Source organism: Salvelinus namaycush, chromosome 31 (genome assembly GCF_016432855.1).
Source record: "Salvelinus namaycush isolate Seneca chromosome 31, SaNama_1.0, whole genome shotgun sequence".
NCBI lineage: Eukaryota > Metazoa > Chordata > Actinopteri > Salmoniformes > Salmonidae > Salvelinus > Salvelinus namaycush.
This window is the reverse complement of record NC_052337.1, coordinates 34,719,478-34,745,788: the sequence shown is the minus strand read 5'-3', so window position 1 is coordinate 34,745,788 and position 26,311 is coordinate 34,719,478. Positions and strand designations below refer to the sequence as shown.

Here is a 26,311-nt window from a genome sequence, read left to right as displayed (position 1 = left end):
ATAACTGTGTTTGGTCTGTCCTGGGACTAAGCCGACTCTGTCCCCTCTCTGTGATATAACTGTGTTTGGTCTGTCCCCTCTCTGTGATATAACTGTGTTTGGTCTGTCCTGGGACTAAGCCGACTCTGTCCCCTCTCTGTGATATAACTGTGTTTGGTCTGTCCCCTCTGTGATATAACTGTGTTTGGTCTGTCCCCTCTCTGTGATATAACTGTGTTTGGTCTGTCCTGGGACTAAGCCGGCTCTGTCCCCTCTCTGTGATATAACTGTGTTTGATCTGTCCTGGGACTAAGCCGGCTCTGTCCCCTCTCTGTGATATAACTGTGTTTGGTCTGTCCTGGGACTAAGCCGACTCTGTCCCCTCTCTGTGATATAACTGTGTTTGGTCTGTCCCCTCTCTGTGATATAACTGTGTTTGGTCTGTCCTGGGACTAAGCCGACTCTGTCCCCTCTCTGTGATATAACTGTGTTTGGTCTGTCCCCTCTCTGTGATATAACTGTGTTTGGTCTGTCCTGGGACTAAGCCGACTCTGTCCCCTCTCTGTGATATAACTGTGTTTGGTCTGTCCCCTCTCTGTGATATAACTGTGTTTGGTCTGTCCTGGGACTAAGCCGACTCTGTCCCCTCTCTGTGATATAACTGTGTTTGGTCTGTCCCCTCTCTGTGATATAACTGTGTTTGGTCTGTCCTCTCTGTGATATAACTGTGTTTGGTCTGTCCTGGGACTAAGCCGACTCTGTCCCCTCTCTGTGATATAACTGTGTTTGATCTGTCCTGGGACTAAGCCGGCTCTGTCCCCTCTCTGTGATATAACTGTGTTTGATCTGTCCTGGGACTAAGCCGGCTCTGTCCCCTCTCTGTGATATAACTGTGTTTGATCTGTCCTGGGACTAAGCCGGCTCTGTCCCCTCTCTGTGATATAACTGTGTTTGGTCTGTCCTGGGACTAAGCCGGCTCTGTCCCCTCTCTGTGATATAACTGTGTTTGGTCTGTCCTGGGACTAAGCCGGCTCTGTCCCCTCTCTGTGATATAACTGTGTTTGGTCTGTCCCCTCTGTGATATAACTGTGTTTGATCTGTCCTGGGACTAAGCCGGCTCTGTCCCCTCTCTGTGATATAACTGTGTTTGGTCTGTCCCCTCTCTGTGATATAACTGTGTTTGGTCTGTCCCCTCTGTGATATAACTGTGTTTGGTCTGTCCCCTCTCTGTGATATAACTGTGTTTGATCTGTCCTGGGACTAAGCCGGCTCTGTCCCCTCTCTGTGATATAACTGTGTTTGGTCTGTCCTGGGACTAAGCCGGCTCTGTCCCCTCTCTGTGATATAACTGTGTTTGATCTGTCCTGGGACTAAGCCGGCTCTGTCCCCTCTCTGTGATATAACTGTGTTTGGTCTGTCCCCTCTGTGATATAACTGTGTTTGGTCTGTCCTGGTCCTGGGACTAATAAACCTGCTCTGTCCTCTCTGTGTCTCTGTAGCCAACGTGTTGGACACCATGTTACTGAGGAACCCTGGGAGAGCCAGGTCAGACAGTAGGTGGGAGAACAGTGGGAGTACAGCCCCGGTTCCAACACAGAGGATCCTCTGGTGTCACTGTTACCATCACTGTCCTGAAGACTCGACCAACAATACCTGCAGGTATGATTCACACGCACGCACAGACACACACGCACAGACGCACACAAATTCCACAAAATTACAACCCTGTTGACACGGTCGACGTCTTTTTCAGACCATCTTAGAATCCACTGTGTCTAATATCTAATGTGTAATTAGCTTGCATTAATTAGTACACAGCAGAGGCAATTCCTCATATCGGTCACTATCCTGTAAAACTCTAATTCAGTGAACAGAAAATACACTGGTGTCTGTGCCACAGCCACTGTGGAACATATGAACTCCGACAGTAATGAGATATTTAAATACAAGCACAATTACAGACAGATTCATGCCCACTGTCTCCATCCGCGTCTAGTTGTGTTATTACATGTGATTGTGGTTGCCAATACAACCTTCTCAGCACTGTGAATTTTAGTCATGATGAATATGTTATGTTGAAAGATTGACAGTGGAACGGGCACAGATGTTGATGATCACGGTATCTCTTCAGGACTGATGGTTATTGTTTCACCATGGTGGAGGATGAAGAGGGAAGTCTCCCTGTGCTGACCTCTGGGTGTCTGGGGCTGGTGGGTTCGGAGTTTCAGTGCAGGGTAAGTGGTGTGTATGTGAACGCCATCAAGTGCAGGCGCAGTCACTGTAGAAGTGCAGTTGAACCAGCTTTATAAGCTCTTGTAAATCCTTATAATCCCTCTATGACTCACTACAGTTCTCAAAGGAATCTCTTCGAATCAGACCTTAACAAACCTACTACCTCTACAATGAAAGCAATGTGTTAGGCCAACCTTGTCTCGCCATCAATAAGCAACATTGTAAATACCCTATACAGATGTAGTATCTTAATTTGAGCCAGTTTGCAACGGCAGGAAAATAGTCCTGCAGCAACAGGAAATGTAAATAATTATGTGGATTATATATAGGTATTGATATATTTTTTGTTAGGACAAATCAAGTCTGATATTTCAAAGCGGAAATTACAAATAGTAGAATCCGTTTTAAACCTCTAATTCATTACAGGTTTGCATTTCCTGCCACAAAATAGTGAACAAATGAAGATCCTGCATCTGCAGTCCTTCAAACTGTTGTCTAGTAATTAGAGTTGTGTAGATGTAACAGTGTGTTTATGGTGGGTCACAACAGGACACAGGGAATGCCCGTCAGAGGAGGGCTCTAGAGTGCTGTACAGACCAGGACTTCTGCAATAAAGACCTGTATCCTACTTTACCACCACCGAGGGCCCCTGGTAAGAGACACACTCAGTCACACACACTGAATTCCACCCAGTCAACACAGGGAATCTCTGTCCTCTTGTGCGGAAGAGGCTTTCAGAGTGGGCTCCCTCAACCTGCACTTGGGTGTGATGGGTAGTGACAGTTTAAACTGTTACAAACCACAGTGTATAGTGCTGGCTGGAGTGGCACTTGCTGCTCAGGGGGAAGACAGGGGAAGGCTGGAAGGAAGACAGTGGGAGGCAGGTGAAATGGAGCTGGCAGGCTTGTTCTCTCACCCTCTAATGAAAAGGACAGCCTTTCCCCAGGGCCTGCTTGAGTTTCCTGCGCTGCTACGGATCTGAAATATCTGTCCATCTGTCACTCTTCTAGCTAGACACCAACACTGTGTGTGTGTGTGTGTGTGTGTGTGTGTGTGTGTGTGTGTGTGTGTGTGTGTGTGTGTGTGTGTGTGTGTGTGTGTGTGTGTGTGTGTGTGTGTGTGTGTGTGTGTGTGTGTGTGTGTTTTTGCGCGTACGTACGTGTGTGTGCGTGGTGCGTTACGTCTATCAAGGAAATTAGTCAAAGACAAATTGATTTGTCAAACGAGGCAAATTGTACAGTGAGATCATTTCCGCGTGTGTCTATCTCCAAGTGTATGTGTATGTACGCGTGCGTGTGTGAGTGTGTGAATGATTGACAGGAGGCTGGCAGAAAGGCTAGAGTCCCAGAGCAGCTTAGGGCCTCAGGGGTTGCCGTGGCGATGTCAGTGTGACACCCAATCTGTTTTTTTCAGGAAGGGGATATGATCGATCACACACTGAGAGGGGGAGAAGGGGGAAAGAGGAACAAGAGAAGGGGGGAGGTGGGGGAGGAGAGTGGAAAATAAGAGTTTGTCCCCATCTCTGAGATTTGGCAGGGTTTGGAATTAAACTGTTATAAAGAGATGAATGGAGAACTGGTACTGTTGAGTTGACCCCAGTGTTAGGTTTGGCTCTGTGGATGTGTGAACTGACTGACTCTCTTCTCTCTCTCTCTCTCTCTCTAACTCTCTCTCTCTCTCTCTCTCTCTGACTCTCTCTCTCTCTCTCTGGCTTGCTCTCTCTCTCTCTGGCTCCCTCTGGCTCTCTCTGACTCTCTCTCTCTCTCTCTGACTCTCTCTCTCTTTGACTCTCTCTCTCTCTCTCTGACTCGCTCTCTCTCTCTCTGGCTCTCTCTGACTCTCTCTTTCTCTCTCTCTGACTCTCTCTCTTTGACTCTCTCTCTCTCTCTTTTGTAGATTACGTGGACAGCAGTATCCACCACATGGCTCTCTTCATCTCTGTCACAGTCTGCAGCATCATCCTGGCGCTCATCATCGTCTTCTGTTACTTCAGGTGAGAAAACACACATGGACTTGGACTCCGACTCACACACTGAGGAGATTGGTAACATAGACCAATGTAATGCTTTTAGAAGAAGGATAATGCCCTTAGTTGCATTACTAAGGGCTTTACCAATGTGTCTCTTCCAGGTATAAGCGTCAGGAGTCCCGGCCTCACTACAGTATTGGTCTGGAGCAGGATGAGACTTACATTCCCCCTGGAGAGTCTCTGAAGGACCTAATAGAACAGTCCCAGAGCTCTGGATCAGGATCAGGACTCCCCCTGCTGGTGAGAGCTCAACACTGCACATCACACACATCAGCAACCAATGGCAAAATCAGTCCAGCAATACAGTGGTACTCTCTCAGTGGGTTAGTTATGTGGAATTAGATGCAGAAATCGCGATTATGATGTGGGATAGTTATGTTGAATTAGATGCAGAAATCAGGATTATGATGTGGGTTTGTTGAATTAGATGCAGAAATCGTGATTATGATGTGGGATAGTTATGTTGAATTAGATGCAGAAATCAGGATTATGATGTGGGTTAGTTATGTTGAATTAGATGCAGAAATCAGGATTATGATGTGGGTTAGTTATGTTGAATTAGATGCAGAAATCAGGATTATGATGTGGGTTAGTTATGTTGAATTAGATGCATAAATCAGGATTAGGATGTGGGTTTGTTGAATTAGATGCAGAAATCGTGATTATGATATTAGGATATTATGATCTTGACGATTACAATGTTCATTTTAGTTGTTGACGACGATTATTATTTTATTGGCGCTGACGACGGTGTGGGTGTTTTCCTGTGCTCAGGTGCAGCGCACCATAGCCAAGCAGATTCAGATGGTGAAGCAGATAGGTAAGGGCCGCTACGGGGAGGTGTGGATGGGTCGCTGGAGAGGAGAGAGAGTGGCTGTCAAAGTGTTCTTCACCACCGAGGAGGCCAGCTGGTTCAGAGAGACAGAGATCTACCAAACTGTCCTCATGAGACACGAGAACATACTGGGTAAGGACAGCGGGTTGTGTGTGTGTGTGTGTGCACCTGTGTGTGTGCACTTCCTTGTGTGCTTCTCTACATGTGTGTGTCTTTTGGCTTGATTCAATCCGTAGCCGGAAAATCTGCATTGTAGCGCGATTTACATTTAAAGGCAATGTTACCGTGTTCACAGTAAACACTGCGTTTGTCAGTTCAACCGGAAGTTACCTTTAAATGTCAACCGCATTACAACGCAGACATTCCACGCTACAGATTGAATTGAGCCCTTTGCATCTCCTCAAAGATCTCTCCCCACCGTCTCCTCCCTACCCAGGCTTCATAGCAGCGGACATCAAGGGAACAGGCTCGTGGACCCAGCTCTACCTGATCACAGACTACCATGAGAGTGGATCTCTGTACGACTACCTCAAGTCCACCACGCTAGACATCAAGGCCATGCTGCGGCTGGCCTACTCCTCAGTGTCAGGCCTCTGTCACCTCCACACAGAGATCTTTGGCACCCAGGGCAAGCCAGCCATCGCCCACAGAGACCTGAAGAGCAAGAACATCCTGGTAAAGAAGAACGGGGCCTGCTGCATCGCAGACCTGGGTCTTGCCGTCAAATTCATCAGGTAGGACATGAAAGGGACATCTGACATACATCAGGTCATGAATGTAGAAATAACGAAACATCTTTATAGAGCAGATTTGTTCTACTTTGTTATGTTTCGAAACTTTTCACTCCGGTAAAAATCAGCATCAGTCCAGAAATGCAAAGACTGTGTTGTTTTAAAGGTGCAATGTTGATGAAAAGATGTGGTATTTCTCTCCTTACTCCTGCCTCTCTCAGTGACACCAACGAGGTGGACATCCCTCCCAACACCAGGGTGGGCACAAAGCGCTATATGCCCCCAGAGGTGCTGGACGAGAGTCTGAACAGGAAACACTTTCAGTCCTACATCATGGCCGACATGTACAGCTTCGGCCTCATCCTCTGGGAGATCGCCCGGCGCTGCGTATCTGGAGGTCAGACACAGCCCACAATGCTCTGCTTCACTGTCTGATATAATTTTTAGATGTGAAGTAGACTGACGTGATCTTTGATCATGTGCATGCAGACATTTGCCAAAATGCTTGTCCAATTAAAAATGTTTCTTATTCAAACGTTTATTTTTTTATCCTGTTCAGTAGGGGTGTAACGGTTCACCAAACCCACGGTTCGGTACATATTGCGGTTTTGGGGTCACCGTTCATTTCAGTACAGCGGGAAAATAAATTGACGTACTACATTTTTTATCATTTGGAAAAAGATGCTAAACTAACCCAGGAATAGATTAACCATATAATGTCTGATGAGAGCACAATCAGGTATACCAACTCTGTAGACACTCTCATAAAGGGGGCACGTCTGTAGCGCGGTACTTCTCATCTCCCACTCAGCAGGACGCAATGTTTTGGAACGTTCAGATAGAAACAGTCAGTCTAGAACAAACATGCCTTTCTGACATATAGAATAAGGAATCACATCAGCTCTATTCATGGCATTTCTATCTGCAACGTTTGGCAACTGAATGTGGCCCTGGAGGTCCATCTATCTGTAGTAAGCGCAACACACCAGGGTGCATTGGTCAATTACTTGACAACTTGGGCTTGGGTTTGCTTATATAGAGTGGGTAGAGGTCTTCATGGGTCCAAAAAGTTGGACCCCTTCCAAAATGGACCTGGGGCTTACCCACCCCGGGTCTCTATATAGGCTATAGATACCTGTTACAAACAGACCTGAGGACAGCTAATCCCGTTCCGTATAGACCTTGTTGGATGCAGACCTGGTCCGATCCGAGTGAGGGAAGCAGCAGAAAAGTAAATTGTTAAGCTACTTTATTAACTGAAGCTGATAAAAGGCGAGGGAGAGGAGATTGAGGTTGAGAGGCTATGCGGTGTGTGAGCGAGTGACACAGGGAGCAAGCAGGATGGAGGGAGTGACTGAGAGAGAAGGTAACCAACCAAGCCGACTCACGCTAGTAAACTTCTAGCTTGCCATAGCTAGGTTATTTATCATCCAACGTAGTATACAGAGTTTCTAACCTCGGAGGCGCAACATTGCGAGACTTCCGGCAATGCTTGTGAAACAGACCAAGCAGACCAGGCCGGGGTTTGATAAGTCAATGACAAAAGGGACATTTTCTTCCTTAGATGTTAATTTTCTCTCAATCTAAAGGCACAACCTAGATTTGAGCCAATGTCAAGTAGTTGAACATGTTAGACCCGATGACGACCGTTAGACCCGATGACGACCGTTAGACCCGATGACGACCGTTAGACCCGATGACGACCGTTAGACCCGATGACGACCGTTGGACCCGATGACGTGTTTCTGCGCATGAGCTTAGCTAGCCAGCGTCGCCATGAGATCGCCTACAAGTGTGATCAGGAATTTCTATTGGAGAAGCAGTGTCCGCCTATCGTCATACTGTCTTTGGTAGTACCTGTCTTGACTGCATCAAACCGAGAGAAGTTAGTTAGCTAAGCTAGCTAGGTAGGCTAATTGAGGCTGCATGCGTTTTCCCCCTGTCCGACAGTTACAGATGACAACAACTCCATTCAGAATATGAAGTAGCAGCCTACCTGTTGGCTCTTGGTTGTTGTAGCATATCCTTCCCCTTTTAACTTTTAATTGCGTCATTTTAATTCCGTCTTCCATTGATTAGATATCTCCTAGCGTGTGTGCCACACACGGCTAAAAGGATCATTTGAAGTGCGGCAATTAAGATTCAAATTTTGATTACAACATGCGCATAGGATCTAGTTGTTTTAACGGAATAGCCTGAAATGTTTTTTTTCTACTCATATGTATTCATTCGGGTTCACAGTTTGGACCGAACCCAGGTCCAAACAAATACGTGTTCCGTTACACCCCTACTGTTCAGTTATCTTACCCCGTTCCACTGTGTATCATCTTACTCCTCTCTCAGCTGGGATGTCACAGTATTTAGTATTTATTATGGATCCCCATTAGCTACTGCCAAAGCAGCAGCTACTCTTCCTGGGATCCAGCAAAATTAAGGCAGTTTATACAATTTGAGAACATTACAATACATTCACAGATTTCACAACACACTGTGTTCCCTCAGGCCCCTATTCCACCACTACCACATATTTACAGTACTAAGTGTGTGTGTGTGCGTGCGTGCGTGCGTGCGTGCGTGCGTGCGTGCGTGCGTGCGTGCGTGCGTGCGTGCGTGCGTGCGTGCGTGCGTGCGTCAATGTTTGTGTTTCTTCACAGTCCCCGCTGTTCTATTGTGTTTTTTAAATCTAATTTTACTGCTTGCGTCAGTTACTTGATGTGGAATAGAGTTCCATGTAGTCATGGCTCTATGTAGTACTGTGTGCCTCCCATAGTCTGTTCTGGACTTGGACTGTGAAGAGACCTCTTGTGGCATGTCTTGTGGGGTATGCATGGGGTGTCCGAGCTGTGTGCCAGTAGTTTAGACAGACAACTCGGTGCATTCAACATGTCAATACCTCTCATAACTAAAAGTAGTGATGAAGTCAATCTCTCCTCCACTTTCAGCCAGGAGAGATTGACATGCATATTATTAATATTAGCTCTCTGTGTCCATCCAAGGGCCAGCCGTGCTGCCCTGTTCTGAGAGTCCTATTTGGTGGCACCTGACACAGTAGTCAAGGTGCGACAAAACTAGGGCCTGTAGGACCTGCCTTGTTGATAGTGTTGCTAAGAGCATCGCTTTATTATAGACAGACTTCTCCCCATCTTAGCTACTACTGCATCAATATGTTTTGACCAGGACAGTTTACAATCTAGTGTTACTCCAAGCAATTTAGTCATCTCAACTTTCTCAATTTCCGCATTATTTATTACAAGATTTAGTTGAGGTTTAGGGTTTAGTGAATGTTTTGTTCCAAATACAGTGCTTTTAGTTTTAGAAATATTTAGGGCTAACTTATTCCTTGCCACCCACTATGAAACTAACTGCAGCTCTTTGTTGAGTGTTGTAGTAGCTGACGTGTATATCGTTTAGTCATCCGCATATATAGAAACTCTGGCTTTACTCAAAGTCAGTGGCATGTCGTTAGTAAAAATTGAAAAAAGCAAGGGGCCTAAACAGCTACCCTCGGGAATTTCTGATTCTTACTGGATTATATTTGATAGGCTTCCATTAAAGAACACCCTCTGTGTTCTGTTAGACAAGTAACTCTTTATCCACATTATAACAGGGGGTGTAAAGCCATAACACATATTCTTTTCCAGCAGCAGACTATGATCAATAATGTCAAAAGCTTCACTGAAGTCTAACAAGACAGCCCCCACAATCATTTTATCATCAATTTCTCTCAGCCAATCATCAGTCATTTGTGTAAGTGCTGTGCTTGTTGAATGTCCTTCCCTATAAACATGCTGAAATTCTGTTGTCAATTTGTTTACTTTAAATAGCATTGTATCTGGTCAAACACAATTTATTCCAGAAGTTTGCTAAGGGTTGGTAACAGGCTGATTGGTCTGCTATTTGAGCCAGTAAAGGGGGCTTTAATATTCTTGGGTAGAGGAATGACTTTAGCTTCCCTCCAGGCTTGAGGGCACACGCTCTGTAGTAGGCTTAAATTGAAGATGTGGCAAATAGGAGTGGCAATATCGTCTGCTATTATCCTCAGTAATTTGCCATCTAGATTGTCAGACCCTGGTGGCTTGTCATTGTTGATAGACAACAATAATTTTTTCACCTCTTCCACACTGACTTTACAGAATTCAAAAGTACAATGCTTGTCTTTCATAATTTGGTCCGATATACTTGTATGTGTAGTGTCAGCGTTTGTTGCTGGCATGTCATCCCTGAGTTTGCTTATCTTGCCAACGAAAAAGTCATTAAAGTAGTTTGCAATATCAGTGGGCTTTGTGATGAATGTCAAGATCTAACATCTCTCTCTCCATGTGCCTCATGTCCTGTAGGCATCGTAGAGGAGTACCAGCTGCCCTACCATGACCTGGTGTCCTCTGACCCCTCCTATGAAGACATGAGGGAGGTGGTGTGCATCAAGAGACAGAGACCCTCCTTCGCCAACCGCTGGAGCAGTGATGAGGTAAGGAAAAATCTTTGTGATTCTGTTATATGCTTGACCTCAGTATACTCATACACATGCTACTGTGTTTGATGAGTGTATGTTGATTTCTGACCTTGGTATGTGTGTTCAGTGTCTCAGACAGATGGGGAAGCTGATGACGGAGTGCTGGGCCCACAACCCTGCATCTCGCCTCACTGCTCTGAGAGTGAAGAAGACCCTGGCCAAGATGTCTGAGTCTCAGGACATCAAACTGTGACACGCTGCTGCTCCTCCTGCCGCCACCTAGAGACACTCATCCCCTAGAGACATGTCCTTGGCCTAGGGCCACTCTGCCAGGCCCACGGGAGGAGGGCAAGGCAGGAGATAGAGAGATTGAAAGAGAGAAAGAATGAGAGAGAGAGGGAAAGAGCGAGTGAGAGGGAAAGAGTGGGTTTTCCCAGGTTCAGGGTCTGCTCTCTTCTTGCCCGTGCCACTGCCAAGACAGAGAGAGTCCCAGTGGGCAGTTTCTGTTCTGGGCCAGTCTGGTCTGAGCCGGTCTGGTCTGGTCTGGCATTGCTTTCTGTGAAAGCGGAGTGGCTGTGTGAGTGAGGGGAAAACACAAGGACAGACAGTACCCTCTGCAGGAGAGGAGGAGTCACTCCGTCCCACGTGGCCAAGAGAGGGACGAGAAAGAGGAGTTCCTGCTCTGTCCATCTAAAGCCATATAACAGTATTGTTTTGTTTTCGCGGTAACATTTGAATTCAACGAGCCACAGTAACCCCTTCAAAACCCGTCATAACAATGTCAGAATGTTCATGAAGCTTAATGCCATGTTTACGACATTGTTATCTAGGGTTATGATGGCTAGTTCAAATAAAGACTTAGTTTTTTTCCCCGTTGTGCTGTAGCAACTGGCCCTATTTGTTTATCTTCAAACCCAAAGTTTTGCAACGGTAAAGAAATCTCTGCATACTGTTGGAAGGGATGTCGATCACTCAGTAATTCTTGCAGCATCACTGCCCTAGAAACCCAGGTATTTGGTTCTATTCGTACAGGAAAACACATTGCTTCAATATTGACTTGGGGCCATTTGGCTATCCAAAAGAGTCATTCTTAATCCCCTGAAATGTCTCTTTATCAAGGACTAACGATAGGAGAAAAGGATCATCGTTATGTTATGATTCTGATGAAGCTGATGGTTAATTAAAAAGCATGGGAGTGATGTTACTGGGCAATTCCATGGTAACAGAGCGATGCTGAGAATCAATTTTTTTTACTTTCAAATGCATGTCAAACAAAAACCGATGATTGCAAAGTTAAACAAACCACACAACAAAAGGACACATTTTAACAACTTCCACTTAAAATGTAACAAAAACACATTAACTTGAAGAACAGTGCAGATGCTAAATTTGGTAACAGAATGACTGTGTGTTTCTTGTTTGACATACATTTTAAAGTGAAAACTCTTGAGTTACTTCACGTGGAATTGCCCTAATCAGGCTAGCTGAGTCATGCCAATAAGATGGACTCACTCATGGTTGTCTTGCTACTATAATATTCTTGTTTTCTCCCCCTCACAGAATTTAATTGTAAATAACAATGTTGCAATGTATTGATAATGATGGACTTAATAATAATGTTAAATATGTTTTGGATGTTTGCCTTTGACTTGTGTATAGAATAACTCGCTGAGTGTCCACTATGGCGTGTGCCTTATTTAATCTGTATATATGTGTATAAGAGAGTGTGTGGACCAGGGGAACATTCCCTAATAAAATGCTGTCAGTCTCCATATCGTCTCTCTTTTAGATTATTTGAATTTCTCTCTCTCACGCACGAACACACACATACACAGGAAAACTGCAGAAAAATCCCACAGGAATCCTAAAGGAAATCCTACACCTTATGAATCCAAAGAGAAAAGCAGGATAAATAGATTCAAGTAAGATAAACCAAAATGTGGGTTATGGCTAGGTTTGGGGTTGATCTGGGGACATGAAGCTAGGGTTAAGGTTGTGGTAGCTAGTGTTAGGGCTCTATTCAATCCGTATCGCGGAAGTTCAGAGTTACAGCCTAATTGAAATTCAAAGGCAATGTTCCCGCGTTAGTGGAGACTGCATTCATGGTAAACGCTGCATGTCCTCTCAATCGGAAATGACCTTCCCATTTCTATCACACAATCTGTAATACTTCAGCAATGCAGATTGAACGGAGAAAGCCACCAGGAAGTGGAAAAGAAGAATCGGATTCTGCATTCAGTGTTGCATATAAATATAATTTATTATTAGTTTTAAAAATTCTTTCTTACACTTTGTACAGGAACTTAACAGAGGAAATGCAAGCATTTGCAAGTAACATGATGAATGCCAGAACAGAATTGGCCACATTCTCACTATACATACAATATTACCCATGAAGCCTCAGGAGAACGATGGAATGCAACGGCTAGCACTTTTCAGTACGTACATTTTTTTAATAAAGGATGCAAAGTTTGCATAGACGGCTTTAGGAAAATGCTCACACAACTGTCAATATTTTTTGGGGAACCAAAACTAATCAAACGACTATTGTCAGCGCTGCTTCTTTTCAAGGAATGTTGGGTCGACAGTTATCTTCAATTATTATACACATACAAATATGCTATCATATAATACAAATATGCTATCATAAAATCCTTATACTTAATGCTTTCCCATTTGCAAGATAAATAATTCGATAATCTGTCAAAGTTCACATGATTTCACCTATTTCCATTCCCCCCACTGAAAGTCAACAGTAACTGTTAGGGGTACACTGAGTATACAAAACATTAAGAACCTGCTCTTTCCAAGACAGACTGACCAGGTGAATCCAGGTGAAAGCTATGATCCCTTATTGATGTCACTTGTTAAATCAATCAATCAAATGTATTTATAAAGCCCTTTTTACATCAGCCGATGTCACAAAGTGCTGTACAGAAACCCAGCCTAAAACCCCAAACAGCAAGCAATGCAGATGTAGAAGCACAGTGGCTAGGAAAAACTCCCTAGAAAGGCCGGAACCTAGGAAGAAACCTAGAGAGGAACCAGGCTCTGAAGGGTGTAAATCCACTTCAATCAGTGTAGATGAAAGGGAGGAGACAGGTTAAGGAAGGATTTTTAAGCCTTGAGATAACTGAGACATATATTGTGTATGTGTGTCATTCAGAGGGTGAATGGGCAAGACAAAATATGTAAGTGCCTTTGAACGGGGTATGGTAGTAGGAGCTAGGCGTACCGGTTTGTGTCAAGAACTGCAACGCTGCTGGGTTTTTCATGCTAAACCGTTTCCCGTGTGTACCAAGAATGGTCCACCACCCAAAGGACATCCAGTCAATTTGACACAACTGTGGGAAGCATAGGAATCAACATGGGCCAGCATCCCCGTGGAACGCTTTCGACACCTTGTAGAGTCCATGCCCCGACGAATTGAGGCTGTACTGAGGGCAAAAAGGGGGTGTAACTCAATATTAGGAAGGTGTTCCTAATGTTTGTTATACTCAGTGTATGTTGTCATTTTAGTAATCTGCTCATGTGAAACAATCAGATTACAAGTATTCAGACTTCATGAAAGAGAACATTAGCGTGGAATTTTACATCAATATCAATTATTTGGTAAAAGGCAATCGTATCAGGCTGCATCAGTCCTAACAGAATATACCGTCTGTCTATCAACAAACGACACATCTTCCACCTTGGAAGACAGACTCCCATCTCTTCCTCTACCCTGGTTCTGTCTCATTTGGACAAGGTCATCATCAGGGGACCATACACGATGAGAGCAGATTGCGATGTTCCACTATGCCAGAGATCTGTATATAATGGCGAGATGCTCATGTCTCCACCCTAACAATGGGAGTCGTTGTCCCAAAGGCGGGAAGTTAGGCGGTGTGCTTACCGCTGTATTCCCGTGTGGACAGATTTTGACAGGAGTGGACCCTCTCGCTTCCTCTCTGACTATGCTGACTGGCATGCTGTGAGTGAGAGATGACTTGACTGACTGACCTCTCATTGACCTCTCAGACAGTTCCTTGTATCAGCATCATGGGTTTCATGGCCTAACAAGCAAACCCTTGCTAGCGCAATATAAACCCAAATATAATCGTTTCAAACTAAATATGCAAATTGTAAATAATTGCAGAATAAAACGTAACAAAAAATAATTGTAAAACAATGTAATAATACACAACATGAATGATAACAGCTAATATTAATAATGACAGTCTTACACTGTAAAAGGTTACAGTTTTCAATGTTTTGTTTATGTACAGGTTGCGCTATTGTCTTTGTATCAGTGACTGTACAGTAGGTGTCATTACTAAGAGAATCCACTAGGTAGCACTATGGCACAATGAAAACAAAGAACTGTGCAACGAAAGCAGGGGAAAAGAACACACTGGAAAACTCAATATCAGGCTGCATAAAATACAAAAGGAGAGATATTTGTGTATAAATGGATGTGTTATTAAATACAGACCTATATAGTCACTGAAACAAGTTCTTTCATCAGAAATATTGACGAGTCATTCAACATTAATGTTGTTTACAGGGGTTACCATGGGGAGCCATGGGGACAGGTGGAGTGGGAGGGCCTTCCCCGCCCCGCCCCGCCCCGCCCCGCCCCACCCCTTCCTTCCCATGGTCCTATGCTCTGAGCCAGTCTGTCACCACATCCACTATATGGACAGCACTATCAAGCGTTTCCTAGGAAACTGTATCACGGTAAAGGAAACTGTACCAGGGAGAGAACAAACAGAGCTGACTAACTTTCTCTTTCCTTTGTCAAAGTGTTACTTCCAATATACTGTAAGTGGAGCATGGCTATGATAAGTATGTGCGTGTGTGTGTGTGTGTCACTATGTCTGTGTGTTCCCTGATTGAAAAAATTTTGGCCTCTGCCTGTCCTGCATGTCAGCTAACAGATTGCCGCTCTTACTCTCTCTCCTTCTCTCCCTGACTCATCTCTCACTCCTCCCTGGAATTTCCTGTTCTTTGACGGACAGGTGTCAGTGGTCCGTTGCCATGGGCATGAGGTTCTCATGGCGACCCATCTCCTCCAGCACGGCAGCTAGGCGGCTAAGGTTCCCGTCGGGGAAGTGTTGTGCCTCCCACAGGTCTAAAATCACCCCGGTAGGACTGGACTTAGTGGCAAAGTAGTTCAGATACCTGATGGGGGAAGGGGGAGAGAGCGAGAGAAAGAGAAATAGAGAGAGAGAGAGAGAGACAGAGACAGAGACAGAGACAGAGACGGAGACGGAGACGGAGACGGAGACGGAGACGGAGAGGGAAAGGGAGAGGGAGAGGGAGAGGGAGAGGGAGAGGGAGAAGGAGAGGGAGCGAGCGAGAGAGAGAGACAGAGACAGAGACAGAGACAGAGACAGAGACAGAGACACAGACACAGACACAGACACAGACACAGACACAGGCACAGACACAGACACAGACACAGAGAGAGAGAGAGAGGGAGAGGGAAGAAAAGAGATGCCCAAGCTTCAGTAACACTGGACAGTACCACACGCACGCACCCACACGCACACACGCACACACAGATCATCCAGTCCCATCACTACCTGTCCAGGTTCAGTTTGTGTGCCAGCATCCTCCAGTCGTTGCCTCTGGTCTGTGGTGCGTCCAGGCTGCCACAGAGCTTCTGTCTGATGGAGAGGGGGATGCGGAAGGCATTGGGCCCCACCAGGGTTGTGATGTTACTGGCTGGGTCCAGCAGAGACGTGTCGATGCTCTGGGTGTCCTGCAGATGCAAGAGAGAGACTGATGTCAGTACAGGGTTCAACTATTTGAATTGACTGAAATGATTCTTTGGGAGCTGATTGCTGGAGTTAGGGTTCCAAATATAGTTCTCATTTGAATTGGTGCATGCCTTCATAAAATTGTCTAGCCAGCTGCTAGCCTCTAGTCAGATAGAAATCCCCAGACAGACAGAGACGAGTGTCTACAGTACTAAGGCCAGGGCAAGTTACACAAAGCACACTATCCAATGTTCCCTGTCCCATCTCTGCTCCAATATTCTCCTACTCCACCATTCTCTTTGTGATTATTCCCTTAGAGCTGTGCTCTGTATGGAGCTATGAAATATAAAACCAGTAATGCTTGTAACTCATAACAGACAAGCTCTCAACGAGAGGGCTGTCTGTGCAGCAGGCTCAAGGCTCACTGTCTGAGTAAATTAGTTCACTGACAGAAGGCTAAACTCAATACCCAGGAGGGACAAAGACATGGAAAAAGACAGGGATGTACGATATAACAGCAGCCTCAATTCAAGTTAGCAGTAAGTCCGACTAAATCAAGTTAGTCTGATCTGTCTGAGCATGTATGCATGATTCAGCATGTAAATGTTTATTAGTACACTATACGTATGTACTCTATCTGGACACTCTAATATCTCCTTACCTCTGAGAGGGTGGTGTCCAGCTGGAAGATCTGTCCTTCACCCTCCACCTGTCGGACACACAGTTTACAGACCAGGTCTACGGTGCTGGGACAGAACCTCTCCAGGGTGAAGGTACAGTGGAGGTTCCTCTGGGACCCAGACCACACCTGCTGGAACGACAACTCCTGGGGAGAGAGGGGGTGGAGGGGGGGTTAATACTGGCACCAAGGGTGCTTGTGTGTCTTTACATTCCATGTTTGCTGTGCGTACCTGGTACTTGGCTAGTAGCTTGCTCTTCCACAGTGTGTGTGGGACATCGTGGATGGACAGTCGCAGGTTGTGGGTGCTGTCCTTGAAGTTCAGGGTCTTTGGTTCGTCCAGCAGTTTCCCTCCCATCTGCTTCTCCATCTGTAGGACCTCCTATAATAACACAGAGACACACAGGGTTAAGACATGAGACAACCACTCTATCCACACTGTTTGAAGCAGAGAATTATGGGATATAATCCATCTAGAAACATTCACAACCTTTGACATTCACTTCTACATTCAACATGATCATTCCCAATTCTCATTACCCTGCATCCCAAACTAAATAACCAGGTCCTATTCTCCTCCCAAAAGTAATAATGACACCTTATCTTTCTTCAGTGTAGAGGTAGAGATAGAGGTATTCTAATGTGTTGTGATGGGGGGAGGACATATTTGTGAGGGCACGGCATCATTTCTCTGGGAGCAGCTTGATGATGGAGATTATATTCAAATGCATGTGCTCATCTCCCCTTATAACACATCTGCTGGCTACTCCTATACACACGCACGCACGCACGCACGCACGCACGCACGCACGCACGCACGCACGCACGCACGCACGCACGCACGCACGCACGCACGCACGCACGCACACACACACACACACACACACACACACACACACACACACACACACACACACACACACACACACACACACACACACACACACACACACACACACACACACATACACGCCCTCCCCCCGCCACACACACACGCCCTCCCCCCGCCACACGCACACGCATGCAGATAGCCCCCACACACACACACAATTGTTCTTACTTTGAGTGAGTCCTGTGTGTCGTCCAGGCAGTATACTCTAATGTGGTACTCCAGAGCAGGGCAGGTGACGGGGCCGAAGATGGCCAACTTGAGCCGCTTGGTGGTGGCCGCGCTGCAGGACTGGCCCACCAGGCAGTAGGTCCCTAGGGTCTCTGTCAGGATGTGACACGCCTCCTCATCCATCTGGATGTAACAGGGAGTGGTGAAGTTCTCCTCTCCTACCACCACCACCTCCTAGAGAGAGAGAGAAAGAAAGAGGGAGTGGGAGGGTGAGTGTGAGAGTGTGTGTGGTTACAGTATCCATGTAAATGTATACATGTGCCTGCCTAGTCCCTACATACATCCACATGTTTAATGTCTAACAATAGACCACCATGTATGAGGTTATAGCATAATGGCCCTCTCCTAGTCCCCCCAGTGACAACGCTGGATCATGTGAGAGCATATTCCTATTTCATTATTGGTGTCTGGGTCTAACTGGGTCAAGAGGCATGCTGAGCTCTGTAATCCTGACGCTCCTATGAGCAGCACACAGCCTGGCATCCATTCAACCCATTATGTGAGACAGACAGAGAGAAGAGGAATGACACCATCATAGTGTGTGTGTTACTGTGTGTGTGTGTAAGAGAGTTTTTCTATTTGGAGCCGGGGCATTTAACAGCAGTATTATAGCTGGTCATTAGGCTTTTTAACTGATCCTGGGGGACAGTATGAGTGTTCCTCACTAGGGGGATGATTACAATACAGTGGAAAACTGGGCTAAGGCCTCACACACACGTGCTGAAAGACTCTTTGTGAGGAGAGACTTACTGACTTACACATGTTACTCATTACACTCTGCCATGCGCACACACACACACGCACACACACACACACACACACACACACACACACACACACACACACACACACACACACACACACACACACACACACACACACACACACACACACACACACACACACTGTGCTGCACACATCACGAAGACGTCTGATTATTCACATTGTACGACGGTAATATAAGAGCCAGACGCTGAATCTCTGTCCCTATGACTGTCTGACTGCCTCTCTCTATGGTGAGAATAGAAGGGAGAGCTACCCTTCTGACAGCGCATGTCACAGCAAAAGCAATATATCGCCAGTCCTCCAGTATGTGTGTGGTTGGCCTCAGCTCAGCGGGAAGAGAAGCTGATATAAAGCAGCCAGGCATCACCTACGGATATTACCATCCACGTGGCTGACAGGCTGAGATGTAATCAATAGTTATTTCTCTGTTTAAACGCTTTCACGTCGCAATCTTGGTTTATTGGCTGCCCAGAGGCAATCCGTCATAGTCACACGCTACGTAACCCACATTAAACACTGTATGTATATTACAGATGACTTCCTCATCAAATGTTCATACCTCCTACAGTAGTAACATCAACATCATGGAGATTCTCATGTCTATTATCCATGGTTTATTTTTTTTTATTTTTTTGCGGAGCTGGAAAAGAGTCCAAGACCCATCGATTAAAGCTTCTAGAACAATCTGTAGGCTTCAGATTGTCAGTTGATAATCATCAGATTTCACTGTGCTGATGCAATATGGCATCACTATGTTGATATGGGCAGTGACGGCTCTGTAACATGGTGATGAATGTGTTGAGACCGACAGGACATGCGTGTTGGTGATGCAGTAGAACAAACAGCTGAAAAAAGGCTCTACTGCCTCAAACCAGTCTCTCGTTACCACATCAAACCCTCATCTTCCTCTGAGTCGCTCCCACACTGACTGCAGATGGGTTAGGCAGTCAAAATATACAGGAATCTAGTTTCTCCTTCCAACAAACTTTTACACAACTCTGAACTAGTCTAAAACCCACTGCTGTATCTAGAATTCTACACTCTTAGAAAAAAAGTTGCTATCTAGAACCTGAAAGGGTTCTTTGGCTGTTCCCATAGGAGAACCCTTTGAAGAACCCTTTTTGGTTTCAGGTAGAACACTTTTGGTTCCAGGTAGAAGAACCCTTCTGTGTTCCATGCAGAACCCTTTCCACAGAGGGGTCTACATGGAACCCAAAAGGGTTCTACCTAGGGCTGTGGCGGTCTCGACATTTTGTCAGCCCGTTATTGTCATGCAAAAGACTGCCGGTCTCACCATAATTGACTGCTAAATAAGATAAACATGTTTAGCATGTTTACCCGGCCTCCAGGCCATATACAAGCCACATACAAGCCACATACAAGTCACATACAAGCCGCTGATGCGCGCTTTTGGAACATCTACATTTACAATGTGGCCCTGGAGACTCTGGGTTCGAGCCCAGGCTCTGTCGCAGTCGGGCGCGACCGGGAGGTCCATGGGGCGACGCACAATTGGCCTAGCGTCGTCCAGGTTAGGGAGGGTTTGGCCGGCAGGGATACTTGTCTTATCGGGCACTAGCGACTCCTGTGGCGGGCCGGGCGCAGTGCACGCTGACCAGGTCGCTAGGTGTACGGTGTTTCCTCTGACATATTGGTGCGGCTGGCTTCCGGGTTGGATGCGCGCTGTGTTAAGAAGCAGTGCGGCTTGGTTGGGTTGTGTTTCGGAGGACGCATGGCTCTCGACCTTCGCCTCTCCCGAGCTCGTACGGGAGTTGTAGCGATGAGACACGACTATATGTTACTACTAACAATTGTGTAGAAAAAGCGGGTAAAAATAAATAAATACATTTTAAAAAATTAAGAATATATAATATTCTTATATAATATAAGAATATCACAATAAATCCTAATTTATTTTAGGCATGTCTAAAGAAACATTATGATATGAAGAAAATGTATTTCAGAATAACAAAATATGAGTTGGCCTACTGTACGTTATCTGGCTATGCACCATTTAGCAGACAAGATATGCCATTTTTTTATAGGATTTTATAGTAAGAAACATGTAATTGAATTTAGCTGAATAGAATAGAAAGGACATTTTTCCCATTCGGCGCGAGCGTGGCTATGTTGTGTGTAAAAGTGATAATTGGAAACAGGTCCTATGTCGTAGAGTTATTGGCAACTTTAGTTGTGAATGGTAGCCTACAAACCATAGAATGCCTTAGAAATCAAAAGATACATTGCATGACCATAAGTATGTGGACACCTGCTCGTCGAACATCTCATTCAAAAATCATGGGCATTAAGATGGTTGGTCCCCCCTTTGCTGCTATAACAGCCTCCACTCTTCTGGGAAGGCTTTCCACTAGATGTTGGAACATTGCTGTGGGGACTTGCTTCCAGTCAGCCACAAGAGCATTAGTGAGGTCGGGCACTGATGTTGGGCGATGCCTGGCTGCCTAGCATCGCCCAATGCCTGGCACTGATGCCTGGCTCGCAGTCGGCATGCCAATTCCTCCCAAAGGTGTTCGATGGGGTTGAGGTCAGGGCTCTGTGCAGGCCAGTCAAGTTCTTCCACACCGATCTCAACAAACCAATTCTGTATGGACCTCACTTTGTGCACAGGGCCATTGTCATGCTGAAATAGGAAAATGTCCTTCCCCAAACTATTGCCACAAAGTTGGAAGCACATAATTGTCTAGAATGCCATTGTATGCTGTAGTATTAACATTTTCCTTTACTGGAACTAAGGGGACTAGCCCAAACCATGAAAAACAGCCCCAGACCATTATTCCTCCTCCACCAAAATGTACAGTTGGAACTATGCATTCTGGCAGGTAGATTTCTCCTGGCATGCGCCAAACCCAGATTCGTCCTTCGGACTGCCAGATGGTAAAGCGTGATTTATCACTCCAGAAAGCGCGTTTCCACTGCTCCAGAGTCCAATGGCATCGAGCAATGTGCATGGTGATCTTAGGCTTGTGTGAGGCTGCTCGGCCATGGAAACCCATTTCATGATGCTCCCGACGAACAGTTCTTGTGCTGACGTTGCATCCAGAGGCAGTTTGGAACTCGGTAAAGAGTGTTGCAACCAAAGACAGACGATTTTTACATGTTACGCACTACAGCACTCAGCAGACCCGTTTTGTGAGCTTGTGTGGCCTACCACTTCATGGCTGAGCCATTGTTGCTCCTAGACGTTTCCACTTCATAATAACAGCACTTACAGTTGACAGGGGCAGCTCTAGCAGGGCAGATATTTGAACGAACTGACTTGGAATGGTGGAATCCTATGACAGTACCACGTTGAAAGTCACTAAGCTCTTCAGTGAGGCAATTCAACTGACAATGTTTGTCCACGGAGATTGCATGGCTATGTGTTACATTTTATACTCCTGTCAGCAACGGGTGTGGCTGAAATAGCCGAATCCACTCATTTGAAGGGGTGTCCACATACTTTTGTATATACAGTGTATATGAGCTGCATTATGCGACCATAGGCTATTGATGGTTTGAGGAAGTTGCAAAAAAGTTTGTGCTCTGTTCCTTGCCTCAGGCTGCACACGATGTCTCATCAAGTGAACATACTGTATTTTCACCCATCAGAATATTCTCAATTTAATATGTAACATTTGTTTCAATTTAGAATGGCCCATTATCAAGGAATAGGGGCAAGAGAAAAAAGACATGTAATCCATATGAGGCCACTGGTTAGTTTCATGTCGGGTAGGCTACTCCGGTTATTTCGTGGTGACAGTTGAGCCAAAACTCTGCATGCAGACCTCCAACCCTGTTCCTGCAGCTACCCAGTGCTTCATTTGGGAAACCAAGTGAAATCTGTTCGGGGAAATCGATAGTAATATGTTTTCACAATGAAACATATTTCATTAAACTGTTGACGGCCCCCCTGTCTGCACGCGGGATAAAGGAATGAAGGAGAGAGGGGAGGAGATGGAAATTCACGGTGGTGAGATATTCTATAGCTGAAGGTAATGTGTCAGCTTATTAATGATGAAAATACAAAAAATGCCCTATTGCTACGGTATCCAATACAAAGTAGTAGTAAGCTAACTCAATATTTGTTTAATTTAGGCTAGACCAATTATGTACCAAAGATAACTTGAATCAGTGTTTTCTCATGTTTTTCTGCCATGTGTAATATGCAGTAGGCTATGTATTGCATAACAGCACAATCATTACTTTAATTCAGTTTTTTGGGAGGTTTGGGCTCATATAATCCTATGCATATGCATAAGCTCTAATATGCATATGGATGTTTTGAATTAGAAAGCGCTGTCCATTTCGTTGTGTTAGGCTTTGAAACAACATCCACAACGACAATGTGTTCCACTCACTTTCAACCTGCTGTTGAACTTCTCTCTTCAAATTGATCAACCACATCGAGGTGAGTTTTAAAAGCATATACTGTTTTGATGATAAGTGTTTGATGTGATTTTCGATTGCATTTGCATTGATGTCAGAATGGTTAGAGGGACAATAGAGCCTTGAGTACCAGTTGGGCACTACTAACACATGTCCAGAATGCACAAGAGGGAATTACCGTGACTTAATGGTCACGTAGAATTTTACTGTGGTCATGACTCGTGACTGCCGGTTTGGTGGTATTATGGTCACCGCAACAGCCCTAGTTCTACCTGGAACCAAAAAGGGTTCACAAAGGGACAGCCGAAGAACCCTTTAGAACCCTTTTTTTTCTAAGTGCAGGAATTGAGGAAATAATACAGGAATCGAGATTATCCCAGTAGTAGTGTTCTACACAACCTTTAACTACTAGAAAGCCCACTGTTTTGTTAAGACTTATATAGGAATGTAAGGATCTAGGAAATAATACAGGAAACCATCCACTGGGAACAGAAATCAATTCAATGTCTATTCCACGTAGGTTCAATGTAATGTGATTGAAATGATGTGGAAACAACGTTGATTCGACCGGTGAGTTCCCAGTGGGTGGTGTTCTCTTTCCAACACACGTCTACACAACCCTTAACTAGTCAACACCCCAGTGCTTCCTGTAGGACTACATCTTGGTGAAACTCTGAAAGACACCCACAGACCTTGAGTAGTAGAGTAGGGCTCTATCAGCTCTGATGGGATGACAGCAGGTCAGAGGCTGTTGCTAAGCAGCTGAAGAATAATAGGGCCTGTGTATGAGGGGATGGACGTGTGTCAGTTGACAGGCCAGTGATGACCAGGCACCAGAGGCTCTGTTCTGACAGCTAGCTGAAATGGAACCATTTCAATGTTTTACACCGCCACTCAAATACTTCCCTTCACATGGCAATACTACATTGGCCCAGTCTATCTGACAAAATTACAACTAGATGCTTTCCAGACAAATTATAAAGAATAAATGATAGGTTATTTATTTTGCATAAAAACTATCAAACTATTGTATTACATTTCACATATAAGAGTAAAAGAGAAATTCTGCACCGAAGCTAAGGAGAAAGAAGGCCCCCGACAACTGCAGCACGTCTCAACTGCCAGGGAAAGAATGAGTGTGTGGGAGTGTTGTGGGGAGAGTGTATTATTGAACTGAGAAAGTGTGAGTTTGTGTGTTTATTAGGGTTGAATGGCGGGGACCTGGTTACCGAGATTTACCGGGATTTACCGCCAAAAAACACTCCCTTTTCCCAGGATAAATAACTGTGAGAAAACCGGTAAATTCTAATAATGTATTTATATGAACAGCATGGTGTGAAATGGAACTGTTAAATTATATGCGATATCTAAATCTGGCTTCTCAACGGCCTCTGCATCAATGCTCAGGGTCGGGAGAGATAGCCCATCTCGGTATAGAGTGCAATTCACAATGCACACAGACCTATCATCTCATCATGGTAACTTTTTTTCTTGTGACAGGTTGGCCTACATTTGCTGCAGCATAAGGGGGTACAGCGCTAACCCAACAAGATGTCACGCTTTGACAAATTTGACTTTAGATTCCGACGTTTGTCCACGTTTCTCCAAACGTAGAATTTTGAATTTGCTCCAACCACCCCGGGTTGCTCCGCTGCTGTCGCCGGCGCCTCGTGGCTTGTTAAGTTAGGCATTCATTTCATTTGCAACCCCCAGAGTCATAGCTCACAGCGTATGCCCCTCTGCCACACCCACAACACCCGAGCAAAAAGCCAAGTCTACTTGATGGTAATAGCGCTCACCGTTACCCCTAGCGGTGAGTTTTGATGGCATCTCCTTGACGTCCTTTGTACCTGGACCGACGTCGGATTTCGAAGTAAATCTTGTGCAACCTGGCTGGCTAACCAGCTTTAAGGAAGTGTTTCTGGTGCGGAGGCGTTTGCGTAGGCTGCATCCGCCTCCTCCTGCTACTGCTAATTAAACCATTGTGTGTGTGTGTGTGTGTTAAAAACAAAGGGCTGAGAGGCTAGGAATGGGGCTATGTTCACAGAGATGCCCACGGCAACACAACTCATTATCATCACCGCTTTTAATGATGGGACACACTCATACAAGAGCGGAAAAGACAGAGAGCCTGGGGGGCAAATGCCAGCATGCTATTCCCTATAACTGTTCTTACACAATCCTCTGTCTCTAATTGAGCTTGTGCTCTGTGTGCAGATACATTTGTTTATCCCATTCTCTACTCTCTTTATTCCCACTGTCATCCTACCTCATGACATTGACCTTAGTCGTTTTTCCAGTACCATCTTCCACCTCCACACACTTCGTCAGGTACCCATTTGCATGTCAGAGAACATATCATGCCACTCACCTCCCACTGGGCCTGCTGTGATTGGGTCTTGAGCTGAATCAGCCAATCCTCGGCTGATCCACAGTCGGCCTCAGCACAGTGGTGCATGGTGATGATGACTGGGCGTGTCAGGAGAGCTCCTGGGGGGCCACAGCTCACCACTGGGCTTAGCACTGTCTGGCAGTCATCGACTGGGGGCCTGAGGGAACGCACGCAAACACGCGCACACACACACACACAGGTTAGTGTTGTGACAGTATGGGTAGTGTGTGTAGGAGATGTGTGTCTGGTGTAAACAGCACAGCCAGAGGGAATAGAAGAGATTGCAGTTACCTCATGCTGTCCTTCCTGTGGACGGTCACGTACATCTCATAGACTCTACCCTGAGGGACGGCTCCCGCTGGAACTAGCAGACTCACCCCTGTGGAGACAACACACACCACGGTCACACACACACTGTAGTCACAGACAGTGTAGTCACACGCTCCGTAGTCACACGCTCCGTGGTCACACACACAATCCAGTCACACACACACACACACACACACACACACACTCCAGTCACACACACACACACACACACACACACACACACACACACACACACACACACACACACACACACACACACACACACACACTCCAGTCACACACACACACACACACACACACACACACACACACACACACACACACACACACACACACACACACACACACACACACACACACACACACACACACACACACACACACACACACACACAGTGGTCTAACCAGCCCAGCACTGCCCTCTAGACATCTCCCTGTCATGCTCTGTCATTCTGTGTTCAGTGTTTATCCCCTGCCCAGCCCTGGGGCCCCAAGCAGACAGACAGAGAGAAACATTGGGAGAGACATCATGAGGCCAAACCACCAACAGCCATATCACTGCCCCTTCCCACTGTCTCTTACTGTAGTGTAAATACTGCCACACACTGAACCCAT

At 45.6% G+C, this 26,311-nt stretch overlaps 2 protein-coding genes across 2 annotated transcripts in view; one reads left to right on the top strand and one right to left on the bottom strand.

Annotated features, from left to right (window-relative positions):
* The window catches only part of bmpr1bb (bone morphogenetic protein receptor, type IBb), a 119,889-nt gene extending 107,858 nt beyond the window's left edge, over nt 1-12,031 (top strand). The window contains exons 5-14 of the mRNA XM_038971327.1: nt 1,479-1,638; nt 2,111-2,213; nt 2,761-2,863; nt 4,108-4,204; nt 4,342-4,480; nt 5,015-5,207; nt 5,512-5,809; nt 6,028-6,203; nt 10,144-10,274; nt 10,387-12,031. Of these exons, the coding sequence (XP_038827255.1) occupies nt 1,479-1,638; nt 2,111-2,213; nt 2,761-2,863; nt 4,108-4,204; nt 4,342-4,480; nt 5,015-5,207; nt 5,512-5,809; nt 6,028-6,203; nt 10,144-10,274; nt 10,387-10,512 (1,526 nt within the window). The 3' untranslated portion in view covers nt 10,513-12,031. The remainder of the gene's footprint in view (nt 1-1,478; nt 1,639-2,110; nt 2,214-2,760; nt 2,864-4,107; nt 4,205-4,341; nt 4,481-5,014; nt 5,208-5,511; nt 5,810-6,027; nt 6,204-10,143; nt 10,275-10,386) is intronic.
* A 1,665-nt stretch (nt 12,032-13,696) lies between these two features.
* unc5c (unc-5 netrin receptor C) overlaps nt 13,697-26,311 on the bottom strand; it is a 186,529-nt gene continuing 173,914 nt past the window's right edge. The window contains exons 11-17 of the mRNA XM_038970765.1: nt 25,658-25,745; nt 25,346-25,523; nt 17,743-17,976; nt 16,915-17,064; nt 16,665-16,829; nt 15,827-16,005; nt 13,697-15,422 (exon numbers count right to left, since the gene is read on the bottom strand). Of these exons, the coding sequence (XP_038826693.1) occupies nt 15,263-15,422; nt 15,827-16,005; nt 16,665-16,829; nt 16,915-17,064; nt 17,743-17,976; nt 25,346-25,523; nt 25,658-25,745 (1,154 nt within the window). The 3' untranslated portion in view covers nt 13,697-15,262. The remainder of the gene's footprint in view (nt 15,423-15,826; nt 16,006-16,664; nt 16,830-16,914; nt 17,065-17,742; nt 17,977-25,345; nt 25,524-25,657; nt 25,746-26,311) is intronic.